This window comes from Carlito syrichta, unplaced genomic scaffold (genome assembly GCF_000164805.1).
Source record: "Carlito syrichta isolate Samal-C Ts95f unplaced genomic scaffold, Tarsius_syrichta-2.0.1 Scaffold306292, whole genome shotgun sequence".
Classification (NCBI taxonomy): domain Eukaryota; kingdom Metazoa; phylum Chordata; class Mammalia; order Primates; family Tarsiidae; genus Carlito; species Carlito syrichta.
Window position 1 is genome coordinate 55,814 of NW_007250388.1, and position 13,948 is coordinate 69,761.

The 13,948-nt window shown below is 45.0% G+C and overlaps 1 protein-coding gene across 1 annotated transcript in view; it reads right to left on the reverse strand.

The window, feature by feature from the left end:
- Positions 1–13,818, reverse strand: part of CUNH7orf57 (chromosome unknown C7orf57 homolog) — a 30,328-nt gene extending 16,510 nt beyond the window's left edge. Inside the window, exons 1-6 of the mRNA XM_008062977.1 lie at positions 13,751–13,818; positions 13,233–13,478; positions 8,859–9,044; positions 5,966–6,074; positions 4,438–4,594; positions 1,376–1,473 (exon numbers count right to left, since the gene is read on the reverse strand). Coding sequence (XP_008061168.1) covers positions 1,376–1,473; positions 4,438–4,594; positions 5,966–6,074; positions 8,859–9,044; positions 13,233–13,287 — 605 coding nt within the window. The 5' untranslated portion in view covers positions 13,288–13,478; positions 13,751–13,818. The remainder of the gene's footprint in view (positions 1–1,375; positions 1,474–4,437; positions 4,595–5,965; positions 6,075–8,858; positions 9,045–13,232; positions 13,479–13,750) is intronic.
- Positions 13,819–13,948: the final 130 nt, after the last annotated feature.

A 13,948-nucleotide genomic window follows, 5' to 3' on the forward strand; every position in this document is an offset into this window, starting at 1 on the left:
GTATATGTCTCTCTCTCTCTCTCACACACACACACACACACACACACACACACACACACACACACACACACACACAACAGGGAGTTGCCTTCCTCTCTCTTTCTCCCTCCTTCTGCCTCTTCCCACCCACCTCTCTCTTTCTCTTTCTCCTCTATCTCCGTTTCTCTACTCCTCTGTCTCTCTCTCTAACTCTCTGTCTTTGCCTCCATTTTTTAAGCATAAGAAATTGCATTTCAAAGCATTCATTGTATGTGGGTGACAGCATGTTTAGTCCAGCTTCCACCATTTTTCTTCTTGATAGACAATGAAAAGTTAGTAATAATTCCAGTATTTCACAGGGAAGCCTTCTTCAGAAAACACTACCCTTTTCCTTGGTAGTAATAGATTGCTGAGGCCTACCTTTCTTAAAAGATACGATTACTTTTTTAACTGGTTCTTTCTTGTCCTTATCACAGATTATCTGTTGCTATATTGCTCCTTTACACAGCTCTGTCTCTCCTGTCATCTACCATTGGTAGCTTGGCCTTTCAGCCTTTCACAGCTGCTGCATCCTCAGAACTTACTGTGAGTCACACTGAAGAGTGACAGGACCACAGTGAAGGCGGCATGAGCTTTCAAGTCAAGCAGTAGTAACCCATTCATTACCTGTCCACTCTGAGCCTCAAGTTTCTTATGTGTAAATCACTTTGTTGTCAAGGCAGCACGTGTGTGCTCTGTCTGTATGTCTGCCTATCTACCTATCTATCTATATCACACACATATATTCCACCCCCATCTCCCCATCTGAGCTTGGAGCTCTCACGACATGTATCATAATGCAATGTAACTGATTTGACTGTTTTTTCCCCATTGGACAAGAAGCAATTAGTGACATTCATCTTAGCACTAAACTATGATTCTAGGAAAGTAAGGTGACACCTGAGGCTTCAGGGATTTCACTCTCCAGCTGGAGGATTAACTCCAGCAGAATACAGAGTCAGAGTTTTGACAAGGCATGGATGCCTGGGTTCAGGCCTTGGAGACACAGAAAATATATGTGCAAGGAGAGGCAGCCCCTAGCGAGCTGGGGTGAGGGGTGGCGCCATGGAAGTAGGTTCCAGGCAGGCCACGGCCTGATGGAGAATAAGAGAGCCCACACTGCAAACCTATGGCAAACACAACCTGGAAGGAGAGATGCACTCAAACAGGGGCAAAAGGACATTGAGAAGGAAAAAAATGCAGTGAAAAGGCAAGGGAGTAAGGAGACGAACCTGGGTCTGGGCTGTGGGAAGTTGTGTGGATGCTGTCATTGTCACAGTGGTCACTCAGATAAAAGATGACGGAAGATCACACCCAAACCTAATCTAGACAGCATTAATGTAGGTCAAGCACTTACATTGGAGGAAAGGAGAGTCTACTTCCTGCAGGGTCTTTATGGCCAAGAGGGGTCCCCACTTTGCTCAGATACTTTGAGTTAATGGCTGGTAGCCTCACCTGTGCGAAGAAACACACAAAACTCAGAGTTGGTGAAAAACATGCAATAGCTCAGACACTAGAGGAGAAGAAAACTCACCAAAAGCAGCAAAGGCACAAAACTTGCACTTCTGGACCATCAGTGTGGTCATCTTTTACAGGTAAATGGTCACAAAAAAATATCATTCTACAATAATCCTATTCAACAAAGTGGTTGTATAAAGGGGACAATCAGTAATTCAAAAGCAGTTGCTATATTCAGGTAATGAAGCCATCTACTCAGGAGGGAAAAAAAAGAACTAACCATGGGAAATATGAAAGGGACTTCCCACACTCTCATGAAATGAAAACATATGTTCACAGAAAAACCTGTACATTGGAGTTGACAGTGGCTTTAGTAATAGTCACCAAAACCTGGAAACAACCCAAATGTCTATCAGCAGATGAATGGGTCAACAATTGCACCATGATCACACAATGAAACACTATTCAGCAGTACAAAACAATAAACTGCTGATGCTCTTAACAGCATGGTCAAGTCTCAAATGCATTATGCCACATGGGAGAAGCCAGATGTGAGGACCACATGCAGTGTGACTGCCTTAAATTGACATTCTGAAAAAGGAAGAACTATAAAGACTGAAAGCAGATCAGGGCTTGTCAAGACTGGGGAGTAGGGGGTGGGTCAACTACAAAAGGGCATAGGAATTTGGGGGTGACACAACTGCTCTGTCCTTGCTGGTTGCAGTGCTTACACAATGCACACATTTGTCAAAACTTACAGAACGGTACTCTTTAAAAGGTGAATTTTACTCTATGTAAATTATATATTGTAAAAATTAGAAATAAATGCTATGGGAAAACAGGAGAAAACACAAGCAAACAAACAAACCCCAAGGAAGAATTATCAGCATTTATAGAAAGAAAAAGACAGCTAGTCAGAAAAAAGAAACAAGATCCCCCAATCACCCCATAGGTGAGCAAGACCCCACGAATGCTGGTAACCAACAGGTAACACGTTTGCTCTGAGTATTGTTGAGTGTCTACCACATGCTCAGTGTGTGGCCAGGGAATGTCCCCTGGTCCATTCCCAGGATGCAATAGTCACTTGTAGGTGAGTTTCATACCAGAGCGGTGATTACATTATCTCAACAGTGGAACCTGAGCCTGTTCTGACATGTGCCCTGCCCAACATTATTTCCTTTCACCTGTTAAATATTCAGTGTTTGTAACCACCACTCTTTGTATTCCTTACAATGAGGCAGAGAACATGCTGGCTTCGAGAACTTTATGCCGCCTCCAGCACAGATTTTGTAAGTGGTCATTAAATAAATAACCCCACTTGATTTGGGAGTGATGAAACTTTTAGCTTAGTGTTTTATGATTTCTTGAGGTATGCTCTATAACCGTGATTAACATCCAAAGATTCCATTTATCACTAGAGGTTGCAGTTCAGTATAATTAGCCACTAACACATTGCTAAGAAAAAGACCTTACCCTTAAAACAGTTCATTTTGGGAGGGTGCCATGGTGGCACCTGAAATCCCAGTTGTTCAGGAGGCTGAGGCAGAAGTGTCCCTTGATCAGAGGAGTTCGAGGTTATGGTGAGCTATGTTCGCATCACTGCACTACAGCCAGAGCAACAAAGCAAGACCTGTCTCTAATTAAAAAAACAAAACAAGACAAAAAACAGGCTGGGCACAGTGGCTTACACCTGTAAACCCAGCACTTTGAGAGGCTGAGGTGGGAGAATTGCTTAAGTCTAGGAGTTCAAGACCAGGTTGGGCAATATAGTGAGACTTCATCCCTATAAAAAAAATTTTTTTTAATTAGCCTAGCATGGTGGTATGCACCTGTAGCCTCAGCTACTTGGGAGGCTGAGGTGGAAGGATCACTTGAGCCTAAGAGGTTGAAGCTGCAGCGAGCTGGGATCACGCTACTGTACTCCAACTCAAAAATAAACAAAACTATATATTGTAAAAATTAGAAATAAATGCTATGGGAAAACAGGAGAAAACAAAAGCAAACAAACAAACCCCAAGGAAGGATTATCAGCATTTATAGAAAGAAAAATACAGCTAGTCAGGCCACCACCACTACCACTACCACCACCACAACAAAACAGTACATTTGCACTGGGCATGCAAACAACCCAAAGTCAGAATCACAGCTGGACACTAGGAATGTCTTGAAGAGTAAAAAGGAGACCCATTGCAGCCAACTGATGTCCAACTACTCAATAAAAAAAGTCCCCAAAATAAACTGAGGAATTTCTCTTCAAACCGGGACATTGAAGCAAGACCTGGGAGCAGGTGTGGATAGCTCATGACACCAACTTCTGCCCACACTAAGACACATCCAGTCACGTCACTATTTAAAATGATCATGCTTACCAGTCCGTCATATGATGGGGCTGCTCACTCTTGTTCTCAGTATCAAAAGATGATTCGTTTTAATATGATTTTCCTCATTTCACTCACAAATCCCAATGTCCCAAGAGCTAAGACAAATGTCAGCCCTGCTACTAGTGCCCTGGGCTAAGAGGTGCCCTCAGCAGTGCTGCTGGTCTGATTGCTGATCCCTTGAGGAAGGTCATCCCATCAAGATATCGCAACAATGTATCCACCAATCAGAGACAGCTTCTGAATTTCTCAGATGCTCCTTAAAATAAAAATTTCCTTTCTGTGTTTGCCAGAGAAGAAGTGCTATGCCCACTTTCACCTGGATAAGCATTAACTAGTTATAAATCATTTAGTAAAAAGTAATCTTAGCTCTTAAGGTTAATACTCATAAAAAGAAAAAGGATACTAGTATGGTTGCTTCTTGCCTTTTAGTAGATCCAAACTTAAAATACAGAATGTGTGACTGATGCTACGGGCAACATAAGACACCACCTGCAGCTAATATCAATCACATCACTTAATTATTCAGAGACCACAGAAGCAAAGCAGACGCAGATATCATCTATTTATGGACTCCCATCACCTTTTTTTTCTCCTCTTCAAGTTCCTCGGCCTCTCTCTGCCAAACTGTTTTCATGTCAAAGTCGAAGGGCCCTCTTCTGGATTCATAGCTACCGTTGGCCTGATCAGGGTTAAATTCTTCATAAACCATGTAATCTGGCACGGAGACGGCTGGCACTCTGCAGGAACAGATCGGGGGTTATAGCCTGGTGCTTAGTACCATTCCCTTTCTCTCCTTCCCTCCGTCCTTCCTTCCTTTTCACCCTCCCTGCCACCATCTCCATTTTTTCTTCCTTCCTCTCTCTCCCTCCCTTCCTTGCTCCTTTTCTCTCTTTCCCTCTCTCCCTCTCCTTCTTGCTTTCTCTTTCTCTCTCTTCTCCTCTCTTGCTTTCTCTCCCTCTTTTTGTCTTTTTCTTGCTCTTTCTGTACAAAGCACCAACCATCTTCTTTGAAAATACAGGTGGCCCCTTTCTTCTGCTCCTGCTAAATAAATACACCAACCCTCCTCAGGGCCTGCCTCCCTGGATCACAAGGCCAACTCACAGGAGAGAGTCTCAATGTTAGAGTCTCAATGTTAGTAAAATGAGATATACTAAAATGTGAACTTATAAAACAAATAAATTATAAAATAATTATTTCTTTTAGAATAGCATCTACTGCTCTTGACCACTTAAGATCGCTAAACACTTCTAAGCATTTACCATTTTACATGATCATTTAAAATAATAATAACTCTGTTTTCTGTTGGGTGATCCTTTAGTTTGTTTTTGAGTTGGGGTCTCACTCTGTCACCCAGGCTGGATTGTGGAGGTAGGATTATGGCTCACCACAACCTCGAATTCCTGGGCTCAAATAATCCTTCTCTTGTCTCAGCTTCCCAAATAGCTGGGACTACAGGCATACACCTCCTACCCCCAGCTGTTTTTATTTTATTTTATTTTTTTAAAGAGAGATGAGATCTCACTATGTTGCCCAGGCTGGTCTCAAACTCCTGGGCTCAAGCAATCCTCTCACCTTGGCCTCCCACAGTACAGAGATTACATGCATGAGCCACTGCACCCAGCCTAGATAGTCATGTTTAATATAGGTATTTTAACTTGCAACCAGTCTTCCCACACAAACAATGCATACAGATGGGTCACCTACAAGCACCGGAATGATTTAACTTTAGATTCCTGAAGGTACCAACTAACAAAATTTGAATGGGGAAGCAGACTGGATCAAGCTTGAAATGGCAGCACACACCCCTACACACAGCGTGTCAGGGGCTGCAGGAATGCCACCACATCCTGCTCCTCATCTGTCCCTGCCCAGCAAACAGCATGGGGTACTAGACTCCAGGCACAGAGCAGGCAACTGGGGCAGGGGCCGAGGAGGGAGTCCTGGGCATCACAGTGGGAAAGCACCAGAAGGAGGCAGGTTAAGGGCCTCTGAGATAGCAAGTGAAGAGGCCAGGGAGCAGTGGTCAGAGGCTGGGAATGCAGGTTTGGGAGGTGGCTGTTTTTTTCCTATAATGACAAACAAAAATGTGGATGATTCAAGATACTCACTCTCGCTGGCTGGCCGTCGGTGGCTTGCTGTGGTGAATATACCAATCTGGCAGAGAATAGGTGACCGGGGAACCTTTCCTGGTCCCCGGGGCATAGTGCTTCAACAAATCTAAAAGAGAAAAAGACACTGTGAGTGACCCTGCTGCCTGACGTGGGTAACCAGCATTACTAGCAGTAGGTTGGATTGACAATGAGAGCTGTGCACCTACCTGGGTGCCTCTGGGGTAACAGAGCACCCCTGGTTCTCACCTGCCTCCGCACCACACAGACTGCTGGATGAGGGTCCTGCTTGGTGCTGAGGCAGGGACATACTGCATGCATCCCCCCACCACCTCACTTCCTCTTCTAGGATATGGATGAAGATCCTGGAGGGGGCTCAGTTCCCCACTTCTCATGTCTCCAGGGGTCATGCTTACTGGCTCCCCTGCCCTCAGCTACCCTGACCCCATTCTTGAGACTGTACTCCTCTGCCACTGTGCGGCTGCCCTGGTCCTCTACCCAGCCATTCCAGGAGAAGTTGCCCCTCCAGGTTTCCAGGTAGGAAGTGGGTCACAGGCCCCTACAAGGCACCTTGGGGACTTTTCAGTCACCTTGGTGCAACCCTGAGAAGCACAGGGCATGAGATCCCTCCCAGAGAGTTATAGTAGCACCTGACTCGTCCAATTGCATTCTAGTCCCCATCCCTTCCCTCCCTTTATGTCAAAAGGCAGGGGGAATGGGCAGTGTTGGTTTTCCTGATAACAAGGACAGCAAAATGATAACAATGCCTGGGGCAGCCACAGACAACTTTTACTGCTTTATAACTATCAGTAAAAAATGTTTAACTTCCTATATTTTTGACTTTTATTTATTATTTTTACTTTTTTATTTTAAAGTGAGGGACCCAAGAGACTCAAAAAAAAAAAAAGCTATACTTACTGTAAAAGAAGCGTTCACTGTATTTTATATATCCCTGCCTCACGTTTGCTATATTTTATGAATTCTTAGTATTTTAAATCCTACCTCAGGCCCCGCAGGACTAGGCATGTTCCTTTGCCTGGTAGTGACTGTGATTGTAAAGTTATACAATGTTTTAAGCAGTGTGTGTACTTGGAACTCTTGTTAAGCTCTGTTCATCCCAATTGCCATGCCGACTTCTGCTTCTGCAATGGGATGTAAATGTTAAGCGATAAGCCCCTTCCAGACATTCCTTTGCTTAGATTGCAGTAGACTCTGAGGCGCTAGCCACTCTCCTGGTGGGCTCTATGTTGGTTCAAACCTCCGGCTCCCATGCCAAAGTTAATTTACACGCAGTAACTGTGTAAACCTAGCTTATCTGACATTCCACTCTGCCCGTTTAGCCGTTTCCCGTCAATCACAGGCAACTAAGCTAGAGCCCGTGCAAACCAGAAAATAAACCTACCAATCCCAAGTGCCCCCATACCCATTAGGAGAAATTACCCAATCATGTAAAAACAAGTTTAAAGTTCTTTCCCCTCCCTCTGTAATTGTGCATAAAAACTGCTTGCTATACTGGATCAGGGCTCTCTGATCCCTGAAGCCGCTGCATCGGCTTCAAACATGAGCCCAGACTCGAGCCTGAATAAAGACCCTCGTGTGTTTGCATCGGAGCTGGCTCTTTGTGGTCTCTCGGACTTAAAATCTTGGATTTAACAAAAGATAGGTATTTTAAATTCAGGATTAGGTATACAAGTTATTTTTTACTTTGTTAACTATTTCAAACTTACTGAAAAGTTACAAGAACAGTATGAGTTCCCCCATACTCTCACCTAGACTTCCCAAATGTTATCTCATTTCATCGCACTCGCCTTATCATTTTCTCTCTCTCTCTTTCTACCCATATCTTTCTGTCTCATTATTATTATTATCATTACTGTTTTCACAACCGTTGGGCAGTGTGTTGCAGACATGTCCCTGCATGTGGATTCATTCATCTCAGTGGATGTTTTCAAAAAATAGTCCTCACATAATCATGGCCTGATGATCAAAATCAGGAAACTGAAATTGATGCAATATTTGTATCCTATTTACAGACCCTATTCAGACTTTACCAGTTGTCCCATTAAAGTTCTTAACCAATGGCAGGGAGTCATGTATCTAAGAAAAGAAATATCTAGATCCTATGTGCTTCATATCCACTAAAAATTGTTTGATCCGGGATTTTTAATGTTGAAATGATTGCCATTTTGTTTCCTGCTTCCCCTATGACAATCCCCATGGGGGAACAGCAGTCAGAGGGGAAAAAGACCAGTGTCTCTCCAAGTCACTGATCCCAAAGGCTGTCTCCGAGACATGTTAGATGTGGTCTCTTAACCTTCTAATCAGCGATTTACATTAAACTTAAATACTGCCTTAGTTTTTAGCACAATCAAGTGGAGTTTTCTCAATTAATTCATATAGAAAAGTTTGACTCTAATCAACATCAATACTAAAACTTATCCATCTTATTTAAAACATTTTCATACAAAGGACAAGGGGCAATGATAACAAACAATAGGAAAAAAAGACATTTCTCAAGAGTGTTAGGGTACAAAGACAGATTCTCTGTTGAAGCAGGCAACTTCCTGAGATTCTCCTTGAAAAAGAAAATAAAATGGGGGGTGGGGGATGTGAATTATTGCAAAGGTATCTGTCACTCAGAAGAAATGTTCTCCACAGCCAGTTTTGGGAATTCAACCTATTCAGCTAACATCATAAAGTTAGCTCATCCCTGAAGACTATACACATCCCTAGTTGTACTCAATTAACTGAAAATTTTCAAATGCCTAAAGCAAAACTCACAGATTGTATAGTGATATTTTTATATGGAAGAAATTAAGAACAAATGCCCCCTCACTGCTCTCAAAACCAGGGCACTGAAGGGGACATCAAGCCCAGTACAAGAAGGGCTTACCAGGCCTGCCGCCTTGTTTTGCAAGCTTCACATATTCTGAGTCTGTTTCTTTTATCCAATATCTCCGAATTCCAAGCGTGTTCCCATTGTGTGAGTCTCCCAAATTGTTGAGCCCTGGGATCTGGGACGCTGGTGGGATATTCACGGTCTTCTCAGACCTCTTCATGGGGAGGTGGTAATACCAATCTAGAGAGGAGAAAGGCCAAAGGCCATGCTGTTGTTACATGGGGTTTCAGGAGGACACGAGTCAGGAAGGCATTGTTGTCCTCTACGAGACTATCTTTGTGTAGACAACACTGTCAGGGCAACGCACGCCACAGGGCACCTTAGCAAGGAAGAAACTGCCCTCCTTTGAGCACCTGCAATGAGTTGCTACTCAGTTGTACAGCTAAGTCTCTTTTGTTCACAGGTATGTCAACCATTGAAGCCAACAGAAGGGAAAGTGCCCTCTATGTGGCCTTGCTACTCCTGTTTCTCAGCTGCAACCTGACCCTCCTCACCAAAGCTGTAAGGGTTGAGCCTCTTTGGTTGTTTTTAGAGCCTTCCCAGGGAGGTATCCAGGCTCCATTAGGTATCTGTCTCTCTTTCTTAACCCTCCATAGAATTGAGACTTGACTGTAGTCCTGGTTACGATGAGGAAAATGCATTCTGGAAAACTGCCAAATCACTTCAAACATTATGGGTAAGCTTGTGGGATACATGGTCAAATGTTGACCAAGATTTGACAAACTTGGTATGTTAAAAATATTATACTGAAATATAAAGTCTGTCATAGAAATAATGGCCTGTTTGAACACACCAATTTTGCAAGAGCAAAAAGAGGCAGGACTGGAGTGTGGTCAAAGAGGCCTGTCTACTGAGCAACCATGGGTTTTTTTGTTTTGTTTTTGTTTTTGAGTTGGAGTCTCACTCTTGTCGCCCAGGCTGGAATGCAGCGGCATGCTCATGGCCACCGTAGCCTTGACCTGCTGGGCTCAGGTGATCCTTTCGCCTCAGCCTTCTAGTAGCCGGAACTACAGACACATGGCACCATGCCTGGCTAGTTTTTGTGATTTATTGCAGAGACAAAGTCTCACCAAGTTGCCCAGGCTGGTCTCGAATCCCCAGGCTCAGGCAATCCTCTCACCTTGGCCCCCCAAAGTGCTAGGATTACCAGCTGAGCCACCATGCCCTGCCTAGCAACTGTGTTTGAAGTGTACCTTGTGCCGCCTCCTCCCACCGCCCAGGCCAGAAGACAGGCGAGCGCTTCTCAGAGCTGGCAGCCTCTGACACACAAGCCCCTCCACTAGCTTAGCTTGTGCCCAAGCAGTGGGCAGTGAGAGGTAACAACAGGTCTAGGTGGTTACTGAAGACAGAGAGGAGAAGAGGGAAGGAGAACTGGCATACCAGAGTGACCATGAGCTACGAATACCTTCCCAGACAGGAGATTCATAAGGGGACTGGGTTTGGTTCCGTTGGGAATGATAAAGTTGAAACACTGAGTATAGACTGTGTAACTTCTATTATGAAGGGGCCCCATGAAGAAGAAGCTGGGTGCAATAGCGTGGGGGAAGGATGAAGGAGAGGAAAATGAAGGACAGCTTGTCTCCATTCTTCCTTCCTATAGCGATTTAAGCCTAGTGCAGAAAAGGGCCATGGGCAGATGAGTTGAAAATGGGCCTGGTGAAGTGAGGAGGCCCCCTAAGGCTGTGGCTTAGGGGACAGACATCCAGGACAGGCCCTGCATGCTTGCCTGGGACCACTTATGAGACTCCCTGGAGACAGCCTGTCATACTGGCAGGATTCTTTCACAAGCTAGAGGTGTTGGCACTTTCCCAGGAACCTGAAGTTATTAGTGTGTATTTATGACTCCACAGAGAAGAGACCAGTACAGTCAGACTAATCACTCAAATCAGAAACTGATCAACCAGATGCTCAAACATACGAAAAAATATCACAGTTGATTGAAAACTTTGGAAACAAAATTCAGGAAAAATGCAAAATACAAAAGATGTAATTAATGTGGTACAAGTGACCTGGTATATTTAATGGCACTTTCAGAATACACTGACACAGATTCATGACATTCAGAGTCTAACACAATACCCTATTGTTGGTTGGTGTAATGGTTAATTTTGTGTGTCAACTTGGCTGAGCCATGGTACCCAGATATTGATCGAGTATTATGCTAGCTGTTTCTGGGAAGGTATTTTTTTTATTTTTTAGATGGGAATAAGATTTAAATCAGTAGACTCTGAGTAATGCAGGTTTTCCTCCACAATGTGGGTAGGCCTCATACAATCAGTTGAAGGTCTTAAGAAAAAAAACTGAGACACCCCTTCCCCTCCTCCCGGGAAGAGGGAGTTCTACCTCCAGACCACCTTTGGACTTTAGCAGTAACATCACCTCTCCCCTGGGTCTCCAGCCTGCTAACCTGCACTGGAAATCCTAAATGTGCCAGCCTCCACAACCATGTGAGCCAATGCCTTAAAATAAATCTTTCCCTATACAGAAAATCTTTTAAATATCTAAAGGACACTAAATAGCTGAATCGACATTATACAGTTTTGAAAAGGAAAGAAAAAAATTGGGAAAGTTTTAACTAATTGCACAGAAGATCACAGAGAATCAATTTACAAATTAAGAATAATAGTTTAGCAGCTTCATACTCTGATCATATTCAGCTCCAATATTTTCTCTTTTAGAGAAGGCATTCATTTCTTGCTTTATTTTTTTGTCTCTGTGTTTTGATTACTAATTAATCCACAGAGGACAGTGTGTCTTCTACCTTCTTCTGTTGCTGGACGTTTTGGACAGGCCCTGAATTTTAATCTAGTCTGTCACTTATAAATGCATTCAAAGGAGGAACTCAGAAAGCGAGGGTCCCAATGAGAGAGAACCAACTGTCATCACTTAACATAAACATACACACACACACACACACACACACACACACACACACACACACACACAGAGGATAACAGGAACTATAAGTTATCATTTAACCTTTATCACTCAAAAATTGTTAGTATGTGTATGATACCAGATCACTTCCTATCCTGGAGATTTTCTTTATATAGCCTTCTCTGTCTTATCATAAGTCAGATATTTAGCACTCTTATTTTATCAACAAGGTAGCAAGCTGAGAGAGGCTGTGAGCTGAACTGAAGATCCCCTGGCTCTTCTGGTCTCTAAGGCACAAGGCAGTGTTTTATATAACAACATACCCACAGGAACACAGGTTCCTGTCTTTAGGCTGCTGCAGCCTCACAAAACAGGGATTAAAAGCATGGGCTATGGAGTCACCCGTTAGGTGTGCAGCCTTGGGCAATTTTACTCCAAACTCTATTTGCCTCAATGTCCTCGTCTGTAAAATGGGGTAATGATAACTCATAGGGCTGTTATGATGTTAAATGAGTCCATGTATTTGAAGTGCTTAGAACAGTGCCTAGCACTTGTTAGTGTATATCAGTGTTGTTCATACACATGAGGCCACTAACTAAGGCACCAAGAAGGCTCCAGATCCCACAGTGAGAGAAGAGAAGCAGCCAGGCCTCCGGTGCTGCTCCCTCCCAAGTCCCTAGCATGGCCACAGTGTCTTTAAGTCACAGTCAGACCTCTGGGCTAGAAGCATGTTTAGAGTACATGGAAGGGCCACATTTCGGTTCATTTCTGAGCAGATGTGACAGCTTCAGCGTGCCTGCCAGCTCCAACTCTGCTCTCCCAGCTGGGCCCAGGATCCTCTTCTCTACCCAGCCTTTCACAAGATGGAGAGGAGTAAAAACAACAGGAAAAAAAAACCAGAAGGCAGTATCTCAAGACTTCTTCCTTCCCTTCTCCTCCACTTCAAACCCTGTTACCCAAGAAGACATGAACCACCAGTGAATTCTCTCTTCTGTATCCAACCACTCAAAGCAGAAAATAAATTTAACTTGTCTGGGGTTACAATTAGAAGCAAGAGCCAAGGAGTTAGGGAAATACCTGGGGGATGCTGCTGAAAAAGAAAGTTCCTAAGTCAACATTCAGGAAGACAGTGAGAGATAGAGGTGTGTGGATTTAAACGATGGGAAAGAAAATTTTAAAGGAATCTCATTGCTCCAACGACTGAGGCAACAGCACGTAAACTTAGTTCTCTCTTGTTGAAAATTTTTTTAAAGACTTTTTTCCCCCGGCCTCCCCATTTCTCTTTAACCCTTGATCTGACACTCTGCGAAGAAGCAGTCTGCTGCTTTCTTTGATGGTATGACTGGATAGCTTTATCACTTGCTCCCCCATCCCCCCATCCACGCCCTTCACTCCCGCCCACACAGAGGACAATGAGTCCATAGCCCCTTTAGCAAGCAGAGTGAGTACCCTGGCTCTTTTTTGGCCGGGCCTCGCTCCCGGTGCACTCACCGCAGGGGGCATAGCGGTGCGTGGCGCCCTGCAGCTCCTTGCTGGTGTTCCTCATGGTCCAGCGCTGCGAGCCACGGGAGGAGGCAGACGCCGCCGGCCGGGCCCACCGACGCCGGGAGCTGCAGCTGCCAAAGCAAAGTCCGCGCTCCCCCGTAGAGTCTGTTCACCTCCCTGACGCCCCTGTAGGCACCTCAAGATCGCCCAGCGCTTGCAGGTCCACGCAGGGTATTCAGCAGGAGGCACGTCCTATCCGGGAAACAGAAGGGAGCCATCACTCCGCTGTACACAGGAGCGCATCTATGCCGAGTATGCAGCAGGGGCACGTCCACGAAGGTATACAACAAGGGCACACGCACGCCAGATACACAGCAGGTATACAGCAGGGGTCACATGCACGCCGGGTACACAGAAGGTATCTACAGCGTATGCGGCAGGTAATCAAGGATGGCCCGGCTGAGACTTTCGGCCCTGCAGTCCGCTCGGGAGTCCCGATGCCTCCCGCCAGCCCCGGAGCGCACCTGACCGCACGGTGATCTCCGCACAGCGGGCAGCGACCGAGGACCCGGAGGGCGCCCCCGCTCCCTTCCCGCCTCGCTCGGCGCCCCGGCTCTCGGAGGGTCTCGGTAGGTGCGGATTGCGGCGCCTGAGGTTGGAGTTTGGCTCGGCAGACTGCTGCGGGCCAGCCCAAACTCCCAGCGTGGCGCGGAAGCATAACA